The 19607-nt window shown below is 35.6% G+C and overlaps 1 protein-coding gene across 6 annotated transcripts in view; it reads left to right on the top strand.

The window, feature by feature from the left end:
* KIF2A (kinesin family member 2A) overlaps positions 1 to 19607 on the top strand; it is a 101144-nt gene that overhangs the window by 57897 nt on the left and 23640 nt on the right. For all 6 annotated transcript variants that reach the window (XM_021007200.2, XM_021007199.2, XM_078153176.1 and 3 more), the window contains 7 exons: positions 6464 to 6559; positions 9589 to 9643; positions 11076 to 11238; positions 14025 to 14115; positions 14269 to 14332; positions 15290 to 15381; positions 15766 to 15908. In XM_021007200.2, coding sequence (XP_020862859.1) covers positions 6464 to 6559; positions 9589 to 9643; positions 11076 to 11238; positions 14025 to 14115; positions 14269 to 14332; positions 15290 to 15381; positions 15766 to 15908 — 704 coding nt within the window. The remainder of the gene's footprint in view (positions 1 to 6463; positions 6560 to 9588; positions 9644 to 11075; positions 11239 to 14024; positions 14116 to 14268; positions 14333 to 15289; positions 15382 to 15765; positions 15909 to 19607) is intronic.

The raw sequence follows: 19607 nt of genomic DNA, 5'->3' as shown, positions 1-19607 counted from the left end.
TTACAATTTTACAGCAAACCGCAAGTAACTCTTTGGGTCTAACTTCTCAGCAAGTTCAGAACTACCCAACTATACTACCTATAGCTCACATCCTTTCATCTTAAAAACAAACAAACAGACAGCATGAGACTATTGAATTATTTGCTAAAAAACTGTAATGTAATAATAGCTGGTATTTACATGGCACTTAAAGGTTTACAAAGTATTTTAGTTTTATTATATTTTTTGCTGATCAAATCACCCTTTTTCCATATAGTTCCTTCGCCTAATCTCCCCATATTACAGCACAGAGAGGTTAAGTAATAAACTAGGTAAATTAGCCTAGGAGGAATGTGAAGCTACTTATGTTGATCTTAAATGTAAGAAAAGGAAATTATCTTTGTCTGTTTTGGTCTAGTCTTAACAAAGTCATGGTGGCTTCTCATGATCACTACTGCCTTTTCTAGATTCTCATTAACTGTTTTTTAAATGGCACCTTCTAGAATTTTGTCAGTAATTTAAGTCAAGGTCATTCTCTATTGCTGGCAGATTTTGTTCTCCTCCCTTAAAAAAAAAATTGATATAGCATTTGCCATTTTCCAGTCCTATCCTCTCCTGTCCTCCATGATCTTTTAGAGGTCACTGTCTTCGTGTTCTTTTATTAAACAAACATTTGGTTCAACTAGAGGCAGCCAGGTGGTAAAGTGGATAGAGCACTGAGCCTGGAATCAAGAAGACCTAAGATCAAATTCAGCCTCCCATTACTACCTATGTGACTGTAGTTTCCTCAGTTGTAAAACGGAGATAATAATAGTACCTACCTCCCAGAGTTGTTGTGAGGATCAAGAAGTAGGCATTTAATAAATGCTTATTTCTTTCCTTCCTGTACCAGATAACTTGAATTCATTAAAGGGCAGTCAGGTGCTCTCTTACTGTCAGCTTTCTTGGGTATCAACTCCCTATTAGCAATTTTTGGTTTTTCCTTTCCAGTCCAAAGATCATTTTCCTTGACAGAAGAAATAAAATAATAGAACAACATTGCCTGCTCTCCATCAAGAGTTATCATCTTGTCTATCTTGACCATCAATTCTTTTATCTTTCTCTTTCCTACCCAGTGTTGTTTCTTTTAAAAATCCTTTTTTGTTATTAGTTTTCTTCACAAGCTTCAGCTAATTCTGAACTTTAGCATTCTTAACATTGCTTTTGTGTTTATCTTTTACCTACTTTTGCTTCCATCTACTCTACCTGTCTTCAAAATCTAAGCTGGCTGTTGAATTGTATTCTCTTTCAGTCTTCAGTTTTATTCTTGAAAGATTTTCACTCCTTCAGGTTTGACTTTCTCTGTAAAACTTGACTATTCTTACTGTGAAAAATGAATCCTTTGAAATTTATGCTAAGATTACGTCCACCTTCTACTCTGTCAACAATTCTAAGATGGGTTAATCACTCCATCCTCTCTCTGACCCTAAACAAGATTCTCATTTCCACTCCAGAAATGAGCTCCTTCTTCCTTGCTGGTGAGAATCAAATCCAGAACAGAAGTTTCCCTCTAGTAGTTTGTCCACTGTTTGAGGAATGAAAATATTAAGGCAAGTAAGAAAATTTTAGTGACTCCTTGAAGGCAAAGAGCTCCCACAGATCTCCAGATAATTGAAGTTCACAACTACTATCCCAGACTTGTGTTCTGTTTCCTGAAATCTTCAATATTTCCCATTTCTGTTTCTATTATAACCTGAATACTCTCCTTGTTTACCACCGCTAGTTCCTAGATTTTCCTTGAACTAATATAAAAACTTTAAACAGCACTAAGATTTTAAGGGGAGCAGCTGGATGACTCGACTCAGTGGATAGAGCCCTGGGCCTGGAGTCAGGAAACTTGAGTTCAAATCTTGTCTCAGACACTAGCTTTGTGACCTTAGGTGAGTCATTTAACCTCTGTTTGCTTAGGAGACAGTTAGGTAGCTCAGTGGTTAGAGTTAAGAAGACCTGAATTCAAATGTGACCTCAGACACTTGCCAGCTGTGTGACCCTGGACAAATCACTTAACCTGTTTGCCTTAATCTGTTGGAGAAGGAAATGACAAATCACTCCAGCATCTTTACCAAGAAAATCCCATTGACAGTATGGTCCATGTGATCAGGAAGTCAGACACAACAGAATAACTGAACAACAAGACTTTTAAGACACCCTGTTTATCTTAATATATAGTGGTGCTCCCTGTGGGTCTCCCCTTCCCCGCCTTTTTTTTCCTTTCCCTGTCCTTTTGAATGTTTACATTTCCAAAGCCATAATGCAGTCAGGGGTCACATCACAGGAACAAGTATTATTGACAATTATGAAGCCAAATTTGCCCGGTTTCTTTAGGATTTCTTGGTTACCTTACTTTGTAGTCATATTTGGGTTATTGTATAGAGATGTTGGGAGACCATGAGTTTTGTTGCTGACTTTTTTCTTAATTTTTTTCTCCTGTCAGTTTCTGAATGTTTTTATTGCTATTCTGTGTTGTATTTTTCTTGTAGTATCTGATCAGATTTTACATATGCACTTCTTCCTGTTTTAAAGCCATTTGGAGGTGGGGGAGAGGTAATACATAGAGAGATAGAATTAGAATTTCATTTTGTTTGAACACAGCAGATACTTTACAATAAACGTGCAGACAAATCCCTTAATTACATTCCCCAGGAAAACAATTTCATTATTAATTACAGAAAATTTATGTTCTTTAACTTTGTCAATACAGTATGATACTAAATTTAACCAGGTATATAACCAAAGTTTGTTACTTTCTTGATTTGCATTGTTGCGGTAATTGTGTGTATAGTTTTCCTCCATCTGCTTGCCTTTTTTTATTCTTTATTTCTTTATTTTGGTGAGAGGCAATCAGGGTTAAGTGATTGAGGCCGGATTTGAACTTAGTTCCTCTTGACTCCAAGGCTGGAGCTCTATCCACTGTGCCACCTAGCTGCCCCTTCCATCTGCTTTCTTCAGTCTGCATCATTCCTACAGTTGGCCTGGAATTTGTTCAGCCTTTCTAAAGATAGCATGTCCATATTTTGTTTCCAGAATTTTATTATTACAAGTAAGATTGTTGTGCATACTTTTAAGTACCTGTGTGTCTTTCTTGATATCATTCCCTAGTATATAATCCACAGATTGAAGTCACTGGATCAAAGGGTAAGAACACTTTAGTAACTCTTCTTGCACAATTTCAAATTGTTTTCCAGACCAGCTGAATCAGTTCACAGCTTTAGCAGTGAATCAGCGTGCTTGCCTCTTCCTGTGTCTTCTACAATGATGAGTTTTTCTATATGTTGGTATCTTTGCAATCTTGTGAGGTTGTTTTACCTTGTATTTCTCTGAATTTTTAGCAGTTTAGAACATGTTTTTCAGGTGGTTGATGATAGCTTGCTTTTGTCTTTTGAAAACCATTTGTCTTCTTTTACTTGTCCATTATGGATTGGCTCTTAGTCTTTTATAGTTGTGCTGATTCTATATAGAATTTTGTATGTCAGACACATCAAAAATGTGTAATGCAAAGGCTTTTCTTTTTTCCCCTCTCAATCCCAAATATTTTCCTCTGATTACAGCAGCATTTATTTCATCTGTGAAAAACTTTTTAATTTTACACGATAAATCCTTTTTGTCTTGTGACAAAATCACTCATTTTGTATATATTTTTATATGTACGTATTGTTTCTTTTTATAGAATGTAATCTCATTAAGGGCATGAGCAGTTTCTTTTTTTTTCCCCTTAATCTGAAGAGTGATTCAAATCCAGATCTTTTTGACTCCAAGTCCTTTAATCTATCCACCACAGCCAACTACTTAAATTTCACTGGAAGAGAAAACACATTAACATTTAAATATAGACAAAATAAGTTATTTTGGAGGGAAGGGGGAGCAGGTAGGGAATGGAAAAGAATCAGAAAGGTCTTATGTAAAACAAATCATTTGAGCTAATCTTTCAGGGAAATTAGAGATTGTAAGAAGTAATAGGGAGGAATGCATTCTAATAGGAAAAGGATGTACTAGGGGAAAAAATTGAAATTGGAGTCAGAGGACCTGGATTCAAATCCTGGCTTTGATGTTTAAAGATGTGATAGGAGGAGTTATCTACCAAATTACCTGTCTTGTAAAAATGGACTCTGGTTTATTTGCCAAATTTTAATGAAAAGACTTGATTGGCTCAGGGGGCTAAGAAAGCAGCAAGACCAGAAAGAGTCAGTGGCCCTCATACTTGTATATGTCTGACTGCTATATGAGTTATCATACCCTGCTGATTATAAATGTTTCCCTAGAGATAAGGGGTGTCATGTCTACCTGAACCAGTGCTATATCTTGATAAGAATCCTTTCCATGCTATTCCTTTCTTAAACCTCAACAACCAAACTGGCCTGAATCAGGTAGCTTATAGGACCTGGGCTGAATCACACAGTCAGTCTCTGATTTTCAATCTCTCATCTGTAAGTCATGTATTATAGTCCCTTCTGACTCAAAAATACTATGATATAATGTAATCCAATACCCATAGCATACTATTTAAAAGGCACTATTATTAGGTTCTTGGGGTACAAAGAAAAAGTAAAGAAACAGTCCTGCCCTCAAAGAACTTAGATTCTACAAGAGGCATACACCATGTCAATAGAAAAGGTATACATAATAAACTGAAGAGGATGAGAGAGCCTTCCTATCCCAGTGGGCATCTAAACTGAGCCTTGAAGGAAAATAGGAATTCTAAGAGGGAAGAATGTGGAGAAAGAACCTAGAACCTTCCAATGGCATAGAGCAAGAGATGGAATGGCAAGATTAGGGAACAGCAAGTAAGCCTAATTTAAATTGGCATGTAGAATGCATGAAGGTGAGTCATGTTCAATATACCTAGAAAGGCAATCTGAGGTCAGACGTTATAGGACTTCCAGTGTCAAACAGAGGATTCTATATTTTACTTTGGGAGCAGTAAAGAACCAGTGAAGCATTTTTCATCATGATTCCTTTGAAATTGTCTTGGATCCCCATATTGCTGAGAATAGCAAAGGCATTAACAGTTGATTTATTGAACAATATTGCTGTTACTGTGTACAGTGATTCTGCTATGAGAACCTTCTTGTTTGTTTGTTTGTTTTTGGTTGGGCAATGGTGTTAAGTGACTTGCCCAGAGTCACACAGCTAGTGAGTGTTATGTGTCTGAGGCCGGATTTGAACTCAGGTCCTCCTGAATCCAAGGCTGGTGCCCTATCCACTGCCCCATGTAGCTGCCCCATATTAGGACCTTCTTAAAGAGGACAGAACTTGATCCTTTGAAGATGAAGTAGTACCTTGGCTTTATAATTGTTATTAGGTGAGGTAACACCCAGTACAGTCAGAGGTGGGGTATGAGCCTCTGCTGAGTGATACTTAGGTATCTATTTGCTAACCTAACAACATCTGAGAAGTCTGTTGTCTTTTTCAAAGCATATATCCATTTTTAGTTTAGATCTTATTGCTAAAGATTACAAAGTATTGGGCAAGAAACCGAAGACCTTGAGACACAAATGGCCTTTTCATCACTGCTGCCAAAGACTTCAGAAAAGATATGGGAAGTAAACAACTAGTTAAGAAGATAGTGTTTGAGAACCAAAAACAATGAGGACTGGAACACACCCAACGAGAGCTGGTTATAACATATTTGCCTACAGTCCTATAAATCTAGTCAAAAGGAACAAACAGAAAAATAGAATTCCTGGAAAACTATATTAGCTTTAGATCATCTTATACTTTTATACTGTAATATATTCCAAATGTACTCCAAATGGATAGGGATTCTAAATATAAAGAGGTCATAATATTAATTAAAAAAAATAATAAAAAGCAGGGAAGGGGGGAGGGGATTTCATAACCAAAGGAGAGGAAAAAAAATCTACCAGGAAGCATTTATTAAATGTATGCTGTATGCCAGACATTGTGCTAAGTGCTTCGTGGTTTGCAAAGTACTTTTCTCACAACAGCCCTATGGAGTAGTAGAAGTAGTAGTATCCCAGTCTTATGCATGAGGAAACTCAATATAGAAGAAGTTGAAGAATTATCCAGTTAATACATTCTAGAGCTAAGTAAGAATTGAACCCAAATCATCTCCATTCTAGTGCTCTTTCTATACATGAAGGATTGCTTTGAAATGAGACATGGGTGACTCCAGGGAGTCCTGTGAAAGATATGAGCAATTGAGGAAAATTTTTACCTTAAGCTGAATATATACATAATATACACACACACATGATATACATATATTTATAATAGTAGAAATAATAGTAGAAACACTCCACGTATTGGTTATATTTGGAGGTATTTCTTGATCACAATCCTGTCTAAACTAAAACTGGTTAAGATTTTGTTCATTTCCCTATAACTAAATCTGTAGAACCACTAACTTGACTTCCTTTTTCAAACTAGACAGAAGCAATAAATATAACATTATAGTTAATGAACTTCCATTTTTTTCAATTTATAGGATGTTGATGCTACAAACCCAAATTACGAAATCATGTGTATGATCAGAGACTTTAGAGGAAGCTTGGATTATAGACCACTTACAACAGCAGATCCTGTAAGTTTACTGGACTAAATTACTAATGGGCTTATTTAAATATGGCATATGTAGCTTGTAGTTGCCATTAAGTTTTTAATTTTTAAGTTCATGAATATAGTGCTCATTAAATTAATATGTTCCTTTTTCTTCCCTCATGTTTTCTTTTCTCTTACATGTTTAAAAGAAGAGCAAGAAAACTGTTTCCCCACATAATTTTTAGTTTTCTTCCAGCTTGAAATAATAATAACCACAGCACCAGTGGACTTTTTAAGTAAAATTCCCTTTCCTTGCCAGGCCAGATAAACAATTAAATTATAATGAATGTAGGGGGAAGTAATGGAGTGACAGTAGTGGGTGAGATGTATAAGGAAGAAGTAATAGAATTTAGTCTTCTATGTATGTGTCTGATGTCCACTTCCTTCTCTTCCTTACCAGCCACACTTATATTTCTTTTCTTACTAATTGTTATGTGCTTGATGTTGTAAGCCTTTTATGCCTGTTAATATATTTTCATTCACCTTGGGCGCTTAATTAACATTTTGTTTTAGTAAATGGAGGTGAAAATTGAATTTTTAATGAAGGATACAGAAGGTGGCAGGAGACATGGATTTAGTTAATCAAGCAGTTCTCTTCAGTCTCTACTAATTTCACCATTTTATAATGAAACTATCAGGACAAAAAGGGAGATAATTCTGTCACTAACATTGGTACTTATTCAAAAGAATCCAGCTGAACACCTGATTTGAACATATGTGTTTGTGGGATTATAAAACATGTATTTTGTATTGGGCCAACTTACAGGAAGAAAAATAAGTATGCCAGAGCTTAATGATATCTAATTTGATATATACATTATGATCCCTGTATTTTTAGGACTTTGTCCCTTGTATATATCAATACTGTATCAAACGTGTTTAAAATAATCATTATAATCAAAAGGAAACAATTGCATTAATTAATTAAATATATTAACCACATAAATGGAGCTTTCTAAAGGATCCTAATACTTTCAAAAGTTAAAAACTAAGGAGGTTAGGTTCTGTACTAGATTAGTCATGCCAACCTGAATTCAGGAGAAAACAGCTAGTAAAGTAAAATGGAAGTCTTTAATTGGAGCAAGTGAGCTGTAGTTCTGGGTGCCACACAGCAAGTGCTGGAGTACCCAAGGAGGGGACTGGGAACAGTCTGCTAAGGCAGAGGAAATGGCCAGGCTGCAGGTGGGAGGAGTTAGGGGCAACTCACTATTTCACCAGGTAAGTTGTTTTGCATAATGAGCAAAAGTTCATGGATAAAACTTGGAAATCTCTGTAAGGAAGATTTTGGGATATTTGCAAAATTAGTCAGAGGCTGGGAGTGGTAATGTCTGGTCAGACTCAGGCAATTCATGGGTCTGGGAATGGGGACAAGGTCAGAATCAATAATCTGAGGGTTTTTTGTTTTTTACAATCATGTGAGTTTGACAGGCAATTTTGAGTAAGAGAATAATATGATAAAACTGATGTTTTAAAAACATTAATCTGGCAGTGATGTTACAATATACTTTGGAGTTTTAAGACCAGTAGGTTAAGGGGCTCTTATAGAAATCCAGTGTTTTTTTAAAAATTGGAAATGTTTTGTCATTGAAAGATAACTGTTCTCTATGTAAAAAATAAGAGGTAAGAAGATATAAGCATTCATTTACAATTTTTCTGAATTAGATATGGGATTGGTAATATTTGCCATGGAAAGTAATGGTTAAGAGTAGAAGAGACAAAACCAAATTAAAGGTCAATGTGTTGTAGTGGAAAGCACAACGGGCTTAGAGTCCAGAACAGCCAGGTTTTTAACTAGCCATGACTTGAGCAAGTCTCTTCATGTTTCTGAGCTGCAGTTTCCTCACATAGTACAGGGATTTGGACTTCTATGTTCTGTATCATCTCTTGACGCTGTCAGTCCAACAGCTCACATAGTACTTTGCAGTCTACAGAGCTTCTTCCTCATTGTCCTATAAGGTAGGAAATACAAATATTCCCATTTTACAGAATGGTAACTTGAGAGTGAATGTTAGGTTGGCTTCTCCTGGATTTTGCAACTACTAAGTTGTATGATTTGTTGTAAGTTGTAAGATTTGAGTCCAGGTTTTCTGATTCTCTGTCCAGTGTTCCTTCCATTATACTGTATTGCCTCTTGAAAGGAGGAATTAATGGTGACAGAATGGAGACAGCAGATGTAGATAACTTTTTAAAGTAGTTTAGTAGTTGAAAGTAAGAATTATAATTTTAAGGGATTAGCAAGTTAAAAAGGAAGAGTTCCCCCCCCACACCACCACCACTCCATTATATCATGTGAACTCATGTGAGTCTCTATGGAGTCAAGAAGGGTTAGAATCTAGGAAAGGGGTAAATGAGTTTGCTTCAGATAAAACAAGCTGGTCTTAATTTCTCTTGGAGTAGAGACAAAGTGAAATGGATGGTTATAGAGACCAAAATATACAAGAATAAGAGATGGGAGAGTTCACAGTGGAAAGCTCCTGTCATCTCATGAAAGAAGAGACAAGGTTAGCTGCTGAGCTAGGGAGATGGAAAGGGGGATTAGAATTGGGAATCTGAAGAGAATGGAAAAAGTTTAGAACAGTCACTGATCATGAAATTGAGTGTCTCATTCAGTGAACTGCAACCACCTCCCCCCAATATAATTTTGCATACATCTTTGCTATTTCAAAAAGTTTTCATTTTCACTTAGATTTAGGTTATCATGTATCTTTCTTAATGTCAGGTAAGACATAGACCTTTAAGTGAACCAAATGGTAAAATGTGCAATGCAATTCTCCACAGAGCTGTTTTTCAGGTTTGTAGTTTAAGATGAGGTTCTTTCTGTTGTACGCATTCATAGAGCCATTTATGTGCTCTAACATATAAATGTGTAATGTGCTTTATTTTTAAGTTTACAGCAACTTTTTTTAATGTTTAGTACAAATTTCCAAAAATCTACAGGAGTTCTAGATTACTTTAAAATGTTCCACCTATCACGTCATAAAATAATCATTATTGAAATTATTTTTCTTACAGATTGATGAACACAGAATATGTGTTTGTGTAAGGAAACGACCACTCAATAAAAAAGGTAATGCAATCTTACAGATCTGTTTTGTCTTGTTTTGCTATTGTTACTAATTCATTTGGCAGACAAAAAACTCTGAATGCCTTCCTTTTGTATGTTCTTAACCTTAGAATGTAAAGTGTGAAATAAATATATACATATATGTATGTATGTATATAAAGAGAGAGAAAAGAGTATTTAAAAAGTTTAAATGGTGAGGGCATGATACTGCAAAGATGATTTTATTGTCGTCCTGCCAGTGATCCCCATTCTGAGTTCTTCCGTCCTTAGCAACAGCGTTTTAAAATCATAGACTCATAAGAGCCTTGGAGTTGGAAGACATGTTTAAGGTCATCTGGTCTAGCCTCCTACCAAATGTTTTCCTTCTGAGTTTTAAAAAGTCCTTTATAATGGAGCTGTGACAGAACAAAATCATAATTGTGCTTAGGGTTATTTCTGAAAGGCCTCACTTCCCGCCACATGGGAAAGCTCTCCTCCATAGAAGGCAGAAATCTGAGAAAGAGACCCTTTCCCCCTGCTGCCTTTCTGCTTGTCATTGTGCATTGAAAATCAAAATACTGCAGTACTATGTGCTCTTCCCAAACTCTAGTAGATGATTTGGATTTTATTGTTGCTCCACAATCTAAATGCTTAAAAGGCTCAAAAATAAGCCAACCTAGTTAAATTGGTAACAGGACTTCCTTCTCTCAAAATATATTAAATATTCTTCCATCTGAAATAGAGAAGGTCCTTGATAGTAGTATCCACTCTTTCAATCTCCACAATCAGGATGTGGTATTTTGTTTTTTGTCTAGCTCTACAATTTCATTGGTATAGTGAATTTCCTTCTGAAAACTCTTACTCTGCCCAATGAGGATCTGTACCTGCTGGATAATTTGTAGTGTTAAATGGTTGCCTGGGCTCTCTGTTTATTACTCTTCTGCCTTCCTAGAATTTCTCCCCTCAGGTCCTGTAGGTCAGTCTGCTGGGATGGCACAGAGAGTGTCAGACAACTTTGAGTTGGAATGAACTACCATCTACTTTCCCTTCAGACTTTTTAAGCTGTCTGCTATATTCCTTATTAATCTTCCCTTTTCCAGGCTAAGCCCTTGAAATTGACATAGAGCTATTAAACAACGCTCTGATCATTTAACTTTTTTTAGTCACCCATATTTCTCCATAATAACCACAAAAAAAGACCGTGTCAAATGCCTTACTGAAATTGACTCTTGATGTTTACTCAAATTAAGCCCTTAACTTGACCTTCAAAGTGTGTAGTCTGTGACTACTTTCAGTATTCTGTTCGATTTATTTTTGGAGATTTTTGTGATACTTTTCTTTCTGAGTCCTTAATGTTATCTACTAAACAGTTATCTACTTTTTTGTATATCACAGTTAGTTGAATGTGTCCAGTGAACGTGACAGAATACTGATTTGTTTCATTTACTCTTTTTAGAGACGGTAATGAAAGACCTTGATGTAATCACAATCCCGAGTAAAGATGTTGTGATGGTACATGAACCAAAACAAAAAGTGGATTTAACAAGGTACCTAGAAAACCAAACGTTTCGTTTTGACTATGCCTTTGATGACTCAGCTCCTAATGAAATGGTTTATAGGTATGTAAATGCTTTTTTTGTGAATTTATTTTCTATTTTTATTATTGGTGCTCATTTTTACCTTAAAAGATACATTTCTTCTTGCAGATTTCTTAATTGGTCTATTAAATTCTCTTAACTCTGTCCTGAGTTTTAAGTGTAAAATAGAAGAACTACCATACTAATGCAAACAAAAGTACTTTTTTGTTTTTGATGAAACCTGTGGATCCATAGTCTACCTAGTTTAGTGTAGTATCAGATTTTAAAGCATATTCTGTTATCCTTCATGATGTAAACTTCAGAAAGTTAAGGATGTATCCCAGGTATTCTTTCTTCCAGTGGATAATAATGTATTAGTGAATAATCTGTCAGTCATCTATGATTTTATCTAGTAACCTGAATTTAAAAATAGTAATAATAGCTAGCATTTACATAATGCTTTAAGGTATATATATAGCATCTACCTGAAGGAATTGTTGTGAGCTTCAAATGAGTGTGTATATATACATATAATATCACATAGGTAATGTAATATAGGTACATACATATATGTGTACACATACACACACTCATCTGATCCTCACAGCAACCGCTTTGAGTTAGGTGCTATTATAATTCCTTTTGCAGAGGAGGAAACCGAGGCTTAGTCTAGTGACTTTCCCCATGTCATACAGCTGATGAATATCTAAGCCAGGTCTTCCTCACTCTAAGTCCAGCACTATCCACTGTGCAACCTAGATGTTTTAAAATGCTTTGTGTAGTCCTTTAAAATTTATACAGTGCTTTACTAAATTGTCATTTAATACTCACAAGATGAGAAAATTGAGATGGCCTTTGTGTACAGGCTCTTCTGTCACTTCTATTTCTTAAGATCCTTAGCTGTCAGTTTCACCTCAGATGCCACAACCTGCTGGAAGCATTTTCTGACATCCCTCTCCCTTGTTATTATCCTTAAATTTCCTTGTGTTTACCTGTGTACATATTATATCTTTCTCACTAACAGCTAAGCGCCATTAGGACTAGGACTGATTTTTCTTTTGTCCTTATATCTCTAGGTTCTAGCATGGTATTCCACATGTAGTTGGTGAGATGGATGGATAGATAGATATAGGTAGATAGATAGATATCCTTAATATAGTTTGTATATAATTTTTTGCATGATATCTGTCCCCTTAGACTGTATGCCCCTGTAGAGCCGTGTCTGGGTTTTTTTTTTTTTGGTTGGTTGGTTCGTTTTTGGCCTTTATATTCCTGGCACATAAATACATAAGGACATGGTAGTTACTTAGTAAATATTGCTAGTGGGATTTGAAACTGCAAGTGTTTCCTGACTCTTCAGCCATTTTCATAAGAGTATTTATTTTCAGTATGTATTACCCCTTCAGAGAAAAGTCTCCTAAACCTACTTTTAATTGACTTAAACCTAGGTCTTAAAAGCTTTAAGGGCTGTCACTTCAAATTTCCTAGATTTTGTAAAAATTGTTATTCACCCTGATTTTGTTCTTCATGATTTTTCAGATATTAATTCAGATATTAATCATAGCTCCCTCTTAGTCTCCATCTTTTCAAGTTGAAGAATTATAAATTCATTGATCAGTCTTCCTGAAAAGATTCTCTAGACAATTTAGTTCTTTTTTGTATCTTCTGTACTTGTCATGACAGTTGAAGAAATATGACATGGTTCTGGTGCTAGCAACCTGGGTTTTTACAAGTCTCATGATTTAAATTTTATTTTTATAGTCTACTTGATGAAGAACTTTTTGTTGACCTTTTTGACAAAAGCAGTACAGAAATAATCTGTGTTGATTGATGTCTTTTTCTAAGTCAAAAGCAGTAACTCAGAGCTTGTCATCTTAGACATATAGTTGGTATTTTTTAATGTAAAGCATTTTATCTATTTGCCCAGATTGGAGCTCATAACCTGCTTTTCTGTTCACTCACCTAACCTTATCAGAGTTGTTATTCACTCTGCCTTGCCATTTGTAGTGATTTGATCCTTCTTCTATTAAAACCTTTCCCTCTTTCATCTTTTTTTCCCCCTAAACTTAGTTATTCACATTCCTTTTTGGTCTCTTCCAAAAGTACAAGCTGTAAGCCCTCTGTGTTATTGTCACATAACTATTATCTCTTTGCTGTACTTCCCTATTTTTAAAAATTTTTAGTTTGGATTCCTGGTATAGAAACTCTTGCTACCATTACATATCAGCAGAATTACAGATAACTTATTGTCTTAGAGTTGTCTGAGATACTAAGAGGTTAAGTGACTTGCCCGTGGTCACCCAGTTCACATGTTTCAGAGGCAGGACATATACCCATATCTTCCTGACTCTTGAGATCTATCCTTAATCCACTGTAGTGTACACCCTCTCTGTGTGGGTCTGTGTGTGTGTGTAGGTCTAGGTATGTGTGTGCTTGAGCACACGGGCCTACCCTCCTGCTAATTTCAGAATCCAATATAAAATTAACTTTATAATAAGTCCATTGTTTATCACAGACCACCATAGCTTTGATGTTTTCTGTTTTCTCCCTGCTCTTTATATTTGTCCTTGATCTCCTTTTCATTTCCTTGTTTCCTTCATTTGCTGATGGCATCATTTTTGGTAGAATTTTCTGAAAAATAATGATTCTGGGACTTTCGGATTTCAGTATTTTCTGATGATTCTGGAATATAGTTTATAAGGAAAAATTTAATAAACTAACCTGAGCCAGTTTTCTCTATATATAAATGTGACTTTTTCCAAATAAATTCAGTAATGAGAATACAGTGGTGAAAGATTATTCTTTTTTTTTTTTTTGCATTTTTCTAGATTTACGGCTAGACCATTAGTAGAAACCATATTTGAAAGGGGAATGGCCACATGTTTTGCTTATGGTCAAACAGGCAGTGGAAAAACTCATGTAAGTGATTCCTAGAAATTGTGTAGTAACATAAAGTCATGATTCATATATTTAAAATGATTGCATTTAGGGAAACCGCAACACAGATACGAACACTTAAGATAGAATTGTTTATTTTTACATGATATTTATTCTTTATTTTTAAACTTCTAGACCATGGGTGGTGACTTTTCAGGAAAGAACCAAGATTGTTCTAAAGGGATATATGCGCTAGCAGGTAAATAGGCCTTTTTGTATTTGATTTATAAATACTTTAACATTGCCTTTTTATGCTTGATTTGTCTGGTTTTGGGTTTTCTTTTTTTTTTTTTAGGCAATTGGGGTTAAGTGATGTGCCCAGGGTCACACAGCTAGTAAGTGTCAAGTGTTTGGTCTGAGGCCACATTTGAACTCAGGTCCTCCTGACTTCAGGGCCAGTGCTCTATCCACTGTGACACCTAGCTGCCCCAATTTGTCTGTTTTTAAAACAGAAAACCTTCTGTTTGCTTACATTATAAACCACCATAAATGAATAGAGTATAATAAGGAAATAAGCAGCAATAAATAAATCTAAAATAAGTAGCATAATAAAAAGTTGGTTATCCTTTGATAACCTTTTAATATAAGATATAATTATGTAAAATGAAGATTTGGACTTTAGATTTTTAAGTTTTTTGTTTTTTTTTTTAACACTACAACATTATTCTGAAAAAGATTGACTTCCTTAAAAAACTAGAGTAAGGCTTTTTGGTTAGAAGGATTATTTTTCCCTTTTTATGGGGGGAGGTATTATGGGACAGAGGGAAGCTAGCAACGGTCTTTTACTCTAATCCGCCCCCAAAAAAAAAATAAAAAAGGATCAAGCATGTTTAAAAATGTACAGAAAAGAAGGAAGTTTAGAGGGAAATCCAGTTGGGACTGCTTTGCAAATAACATGTTGAATTTGTTTTATGTATATTTAATATAGCATTATATGATATATTATTACATATGTACTTTTTACAGAAAATTTTATATGATAGAGATTTATGATTTCCACATAATCCTCTTTTTCTGTTCTCTTTTGTATTACAGAAGGTTGTTGTTCATTAAATTCAAAATCTAAAAAAAAGATTTTTGAACCATTAAGTTTGTATTACTTTTTCATGGTATTAATTGAAACTTAACTGTTTTCTATTTATATGAAACTCAACAGCTCGAGATGTCTTTTTAATGCTAAAGAAACCAAACTATAAGAAGTTAGAACTTCAAGTATATGCAACCTTTTTTGAAATTTATAGTGGAAAGGTAAGTATAAGCTTTCAGTATTTACCAAGAAGTTCCACTGCTAATTTCATTTGAATAGAAATTGATTCATTTGTAAAATTTGGCTCTTGAAATAGTTTAATGGTCATCATTTTTATCTAAGTTATTATTTTTTTTAAGGCAATTGGGGTTAAGTGACTTGCCCAGGGTCACACAGCTAGTAAGTGTCAAGTGTTTGGTCTGAGGCCGGATTTGAACTCGGGTCCTCCTGACTTCAGGGCCAGTGCGCTATCCACTGTGCCATCTAGCTGCCCCCTTTATCTAAATTATTTAAAACATACTTAACTAGCTTTCCTGTGTTCTTTGAGACCCTCAATTCTGTTAATATTTAGCTAGCTAACATAAATGTATTTTTTTTTCCCAAAGGTATTTGACTTGCTTAATAGGAAGACAAAATTGAGAGTGTTAGAGGATGGTAAACAGCAAGTTCAAGTTGTGGGATTACAGGAGCGGGAGGTTAAATGTGTTGAAGATGTCCTGAAGCTCATTGAAATAGGCAACAGTTGCAGGTATTGCTAATTCTTTTAATTGATGTGTTCAAAATATCAAATATTTTCTTAATTATCTTTTATATGTCGTTATATTTTATGTATGGATATGTGTGCTTAACATAAAAAAAAAATACAGATCGTGGCAACTGATCCCGTCATTTTGTGGCAAATAGAGGGAGAAGAAATGGAACCAGTATCAGATTTTATATTCTTGGGCTCAAAGATCACTGCAGACAGACAGTGACTACAGCCATGAAATTAAAAGACATTTGCTCCTTGGAAGGAAAGCTAAGGCTGGTCTGGACAGCATACTAAGAAAAAAAGCAGAGACATTACCTTGCCAAGAAAGGTCCATATAGTCAAAGCTGTAGTTTTTCCAGTAGCAATGTGTGGATGTGAAGGTTGGACTGTAAGGAAAGCTGAGTGCTACCAAATCAATGCTTTTGAATTGTGGTGCTGGAGAAGACTTTTGAGAGTCCCTTGGTCAGCAAGGAGTTCAGATCTGTCAATACTTAAAAAAATTAATTCAGACTACACAGCGGAAGGTCAGATACTGAAACTGCAGCTTAAATATTTTGGCCACATAAAGAAAAGATAGGACTCATTGGAAAGGACGTTGATGTTGGGGAAGATTGAAGGCAAAAGGAGAAGGCAGAGTATTAGATGGATAGATAGTGTCATGGAAGCAATGAACATGAATAGTGGAGGATAGAAGAGCCCGGTGTTTTATATGGTCCACAGGGCCACAAAGAATCAGATATAGTTGAATAACATGGGTGCTTAATGGTATCTGAAGTCCTTAAAATAATCCTTTATTTCAGTTGTATGGATATTTTCTCTACTGTAGCAAATCACTTAGTAAAAAGTTTTAAGTCGTGACTATAAAAATTTACCTGGTGATGAATCTCTCTAAATGTAGCTAGACTGGTTCCTGTGACAGTAGTCTTTTGCTAACCCTTATTCTGAATATCTACCTTGATACAGTCTTCTAGACCTTTGAAACATCTCTTGCGTAGTCTTCAAGATCTCTTGTTGATCTTCATGAGTGACTCTGTTGTGTGTGTAGAAGATACTTCATTAGGCTTATGATCTCTGATGTTGGTATTCATATGTTACAGCTCAGTGACTTCTCATTCTGTGTCACTTCAGTCCACATTCTCCCATAAATTCTCCACAAGGGGTCCACCCAACATTCCCAACCATCCCACTTTTAGATCTCTTGACATTTTTTTATATATCCAGTAGAGCTCAAAGCAACATCCATTAGTTATTCTTTACTTTAATCATGCTTGTCTCTGATCTAAGTTGCTTCCCAGACATGATTCTTTATTCGGAGTATATTGTAGTCTACTTATATACAAGTTGTGCCTCTTCATTGCTCTTGGGTGACTTGTATCTTATTTCTTTGAATAATGTAGTGCTCTATGATTCATTAGAAGCGCTGTTCAGAGTCCCAAAGGCAGCCTCACCAGTTTGATCACTGACTCAGTTGTTCATTGTCCCAGCTCTTTGTATTATCCTTCTAGCTCTGTATATGTGGACCATAAACATTCTTCTTCTGTTTGGTTTTTCCATATGGATCATAGGACCACAGATTTAGGGCTAGGAAGGGCCCTCAAAGTCATCCCTTCCAACCATTCCATTTATAGATGAGAAAACTCAGGCATTAAGAGCCTTCCTTGCAGCGCCACCAAGTGGTGGAGGCAAGATTCCCATACAGGGTCTCTTATCCAATTTTATGTTCTTTCTACTGTGCTGTGTAGCTAATTAATTAGTCCAAACTGTTTTAAGTGATTACAGATCTCATTTAAGATGCTCTTCAGTATTTGGGGGCCTGATGGCATGATGCCATTTGCAAACAGGAGCATCTGGAGGACCTCATGGTGTCTAAGGAATTACTGTTCAGTTTGGCATCAGCTCTTAGTGTTCTTTATGAAAGGCAAGCATATATCTTGATGTTTTATGCCTCCATTCAAATAAATAATCAATGTATTGGCAAACAAAATTTTTTATATTTTTAAAGAAAGTCTTGTATGATTTTGAGAAATGCGTATTATCTACATATGTGGAATATATATTAACTGGAGGACAACCATTAACTGGAGGACAGCCTTTTGCTATAGTCAAGAAACAGTAAGCACAGTAGGATGTTCTATTCTCTACACCTTTAAGTAGAGATGTGATCTCCTTTAGAATACAGTTTGTAAAAGCCTACTTATACTCTTCTTATACCTTTGAGAGTGCATTTGATTGATCTGTAGGCTATTCTCTCAAAGATTTTATAGAGGAGTAGAAAAAGTAGGCATGTGGGTTAGGAGTTATTGATATTTTTTCCCAGTTGCCTTATTTCAGTATTAATTTGGTCAGTAGTTTTGGGGTTTTCCCCATGTGTTGTTATCTCCTTTCTTCCCTTTCCTTTGTATTTCCGAAATCTTGAGAATCAATCTTTGAAGGCCTTCCAAGCTGTGTAACCTCCAGCACAAACTTTTCTGGGTATACCTGGTCTAGTTAAGCTACTTTTCCCATCTTAGTTTTCTTCTTCCTCATGCAGCACATTTGGGATTGTGATGTTAGAATCTGAATGTGGTTGCTCCATTGTCATTGAAGAAATAGAGTTTGTTAGATAAATCTTGACAAAACTTTTACTGTTTTTAATCTGTTGACTTTCTTCCAATTTCATCTCTAAATGTTCCTAGAGTGACTTTACTTAATTGGTTCTGTTGCCAAGTTTTAAATAACTTTATCTTTCCCTTTGCCTCCTTCTCACTGTTTTAAGTGGTGGTGCTGCCCCTAATCTTCTACCATCCTCCTATAAGAATTTCTAATGAGTTTGTATTCTAAATCTGTGTTGCTCTTGCCTTCTGTTGCTCTCTTAAAGTGTGTGTTGATTTAATTTGGAGGGTCTTATGGAATTTTTTGTGGAATTTCTCTATCTTCCCATCCTCTGCAGCTAATGTTGGCATAAAGGTTATAATTATCTTTATAGGTGATCTTTTTTCAAATGATGATCATGAGCAATTCTATATGAAATAGCCAAATCCCCTCATAAAATAATGTTCCTTCCTGCCTTTGGAAGAACAAAAAAAATAAACACCAACTTTTGGAATTTGGTTTTCCAGCAATAACCATTGAGCCATCCTTCCATTTAGCTGGAACTTCTTTTGTCTTCTAGTTTCACATATTAAGAACATCAAGCCTGCTAACTCATTTCCTCCAGTGATATTTAATGTTATCTTCTATTCAACAAACAGTAAGCACCTACTCTGTGTAAGGCATTATGCTAGGTGCTAGGAAAAAAGGACAAAAATGAAACAGCCCCTGCCTTCAAAGAACTCATCACTGGGGAGAGGGAAGGGAGCCAGAGTAAATAAAGACAAAGTAAGTTTGTTGTAACTTGTAGAAAGAGAGAGTGCTAATAGATAGCAATCAGGAAAAGAATTCAGGGCAGAGCCAAGATGACTGGAAACAAGCAGCAACTTAACTTAGAATTCTCCCAGTGTTGAACAGGTAGTTTCCAGAAGAAGAAATCAAAGTTGTTTCAGTTGTGTCCAACACTTTGTGACCTTATTTGGTGTTTTCTTGGCAAAGATACATTTCCTTCTCCAGTTCATTTTACAGATGAGGAAGCTAATGCAAAGAACGTTAAGTGACTTGGCCAGGGTCATATACTTAGTGTCTGAGGCCAGATGTGAACTCAGGTCTTTCTGACTCCAGACC

The sequence above is a fragment of the Phascolarctos cinereus genome, unplaced genomic scaffold (assembly GCF_003287225.1).
Source record: "Phascolarctos cinereus isolate Bilbo 61053 unplaced genomic scaffold, phaCin_HiC Scaffold_4;HRSCAF=312, whole genome shotgun sequence".
Lineage (NCBI taxonomy): Eukaryota > Metazoa > Chordata > Mammalia > Diprotodontia > Phascolarctidae > Phascolarctos > Phascolarctos cinereus.
Note: the sequence above shows the minus strand (reverse complement) of the source record. Positions and strands in the feature narration are given on the sequence as shown.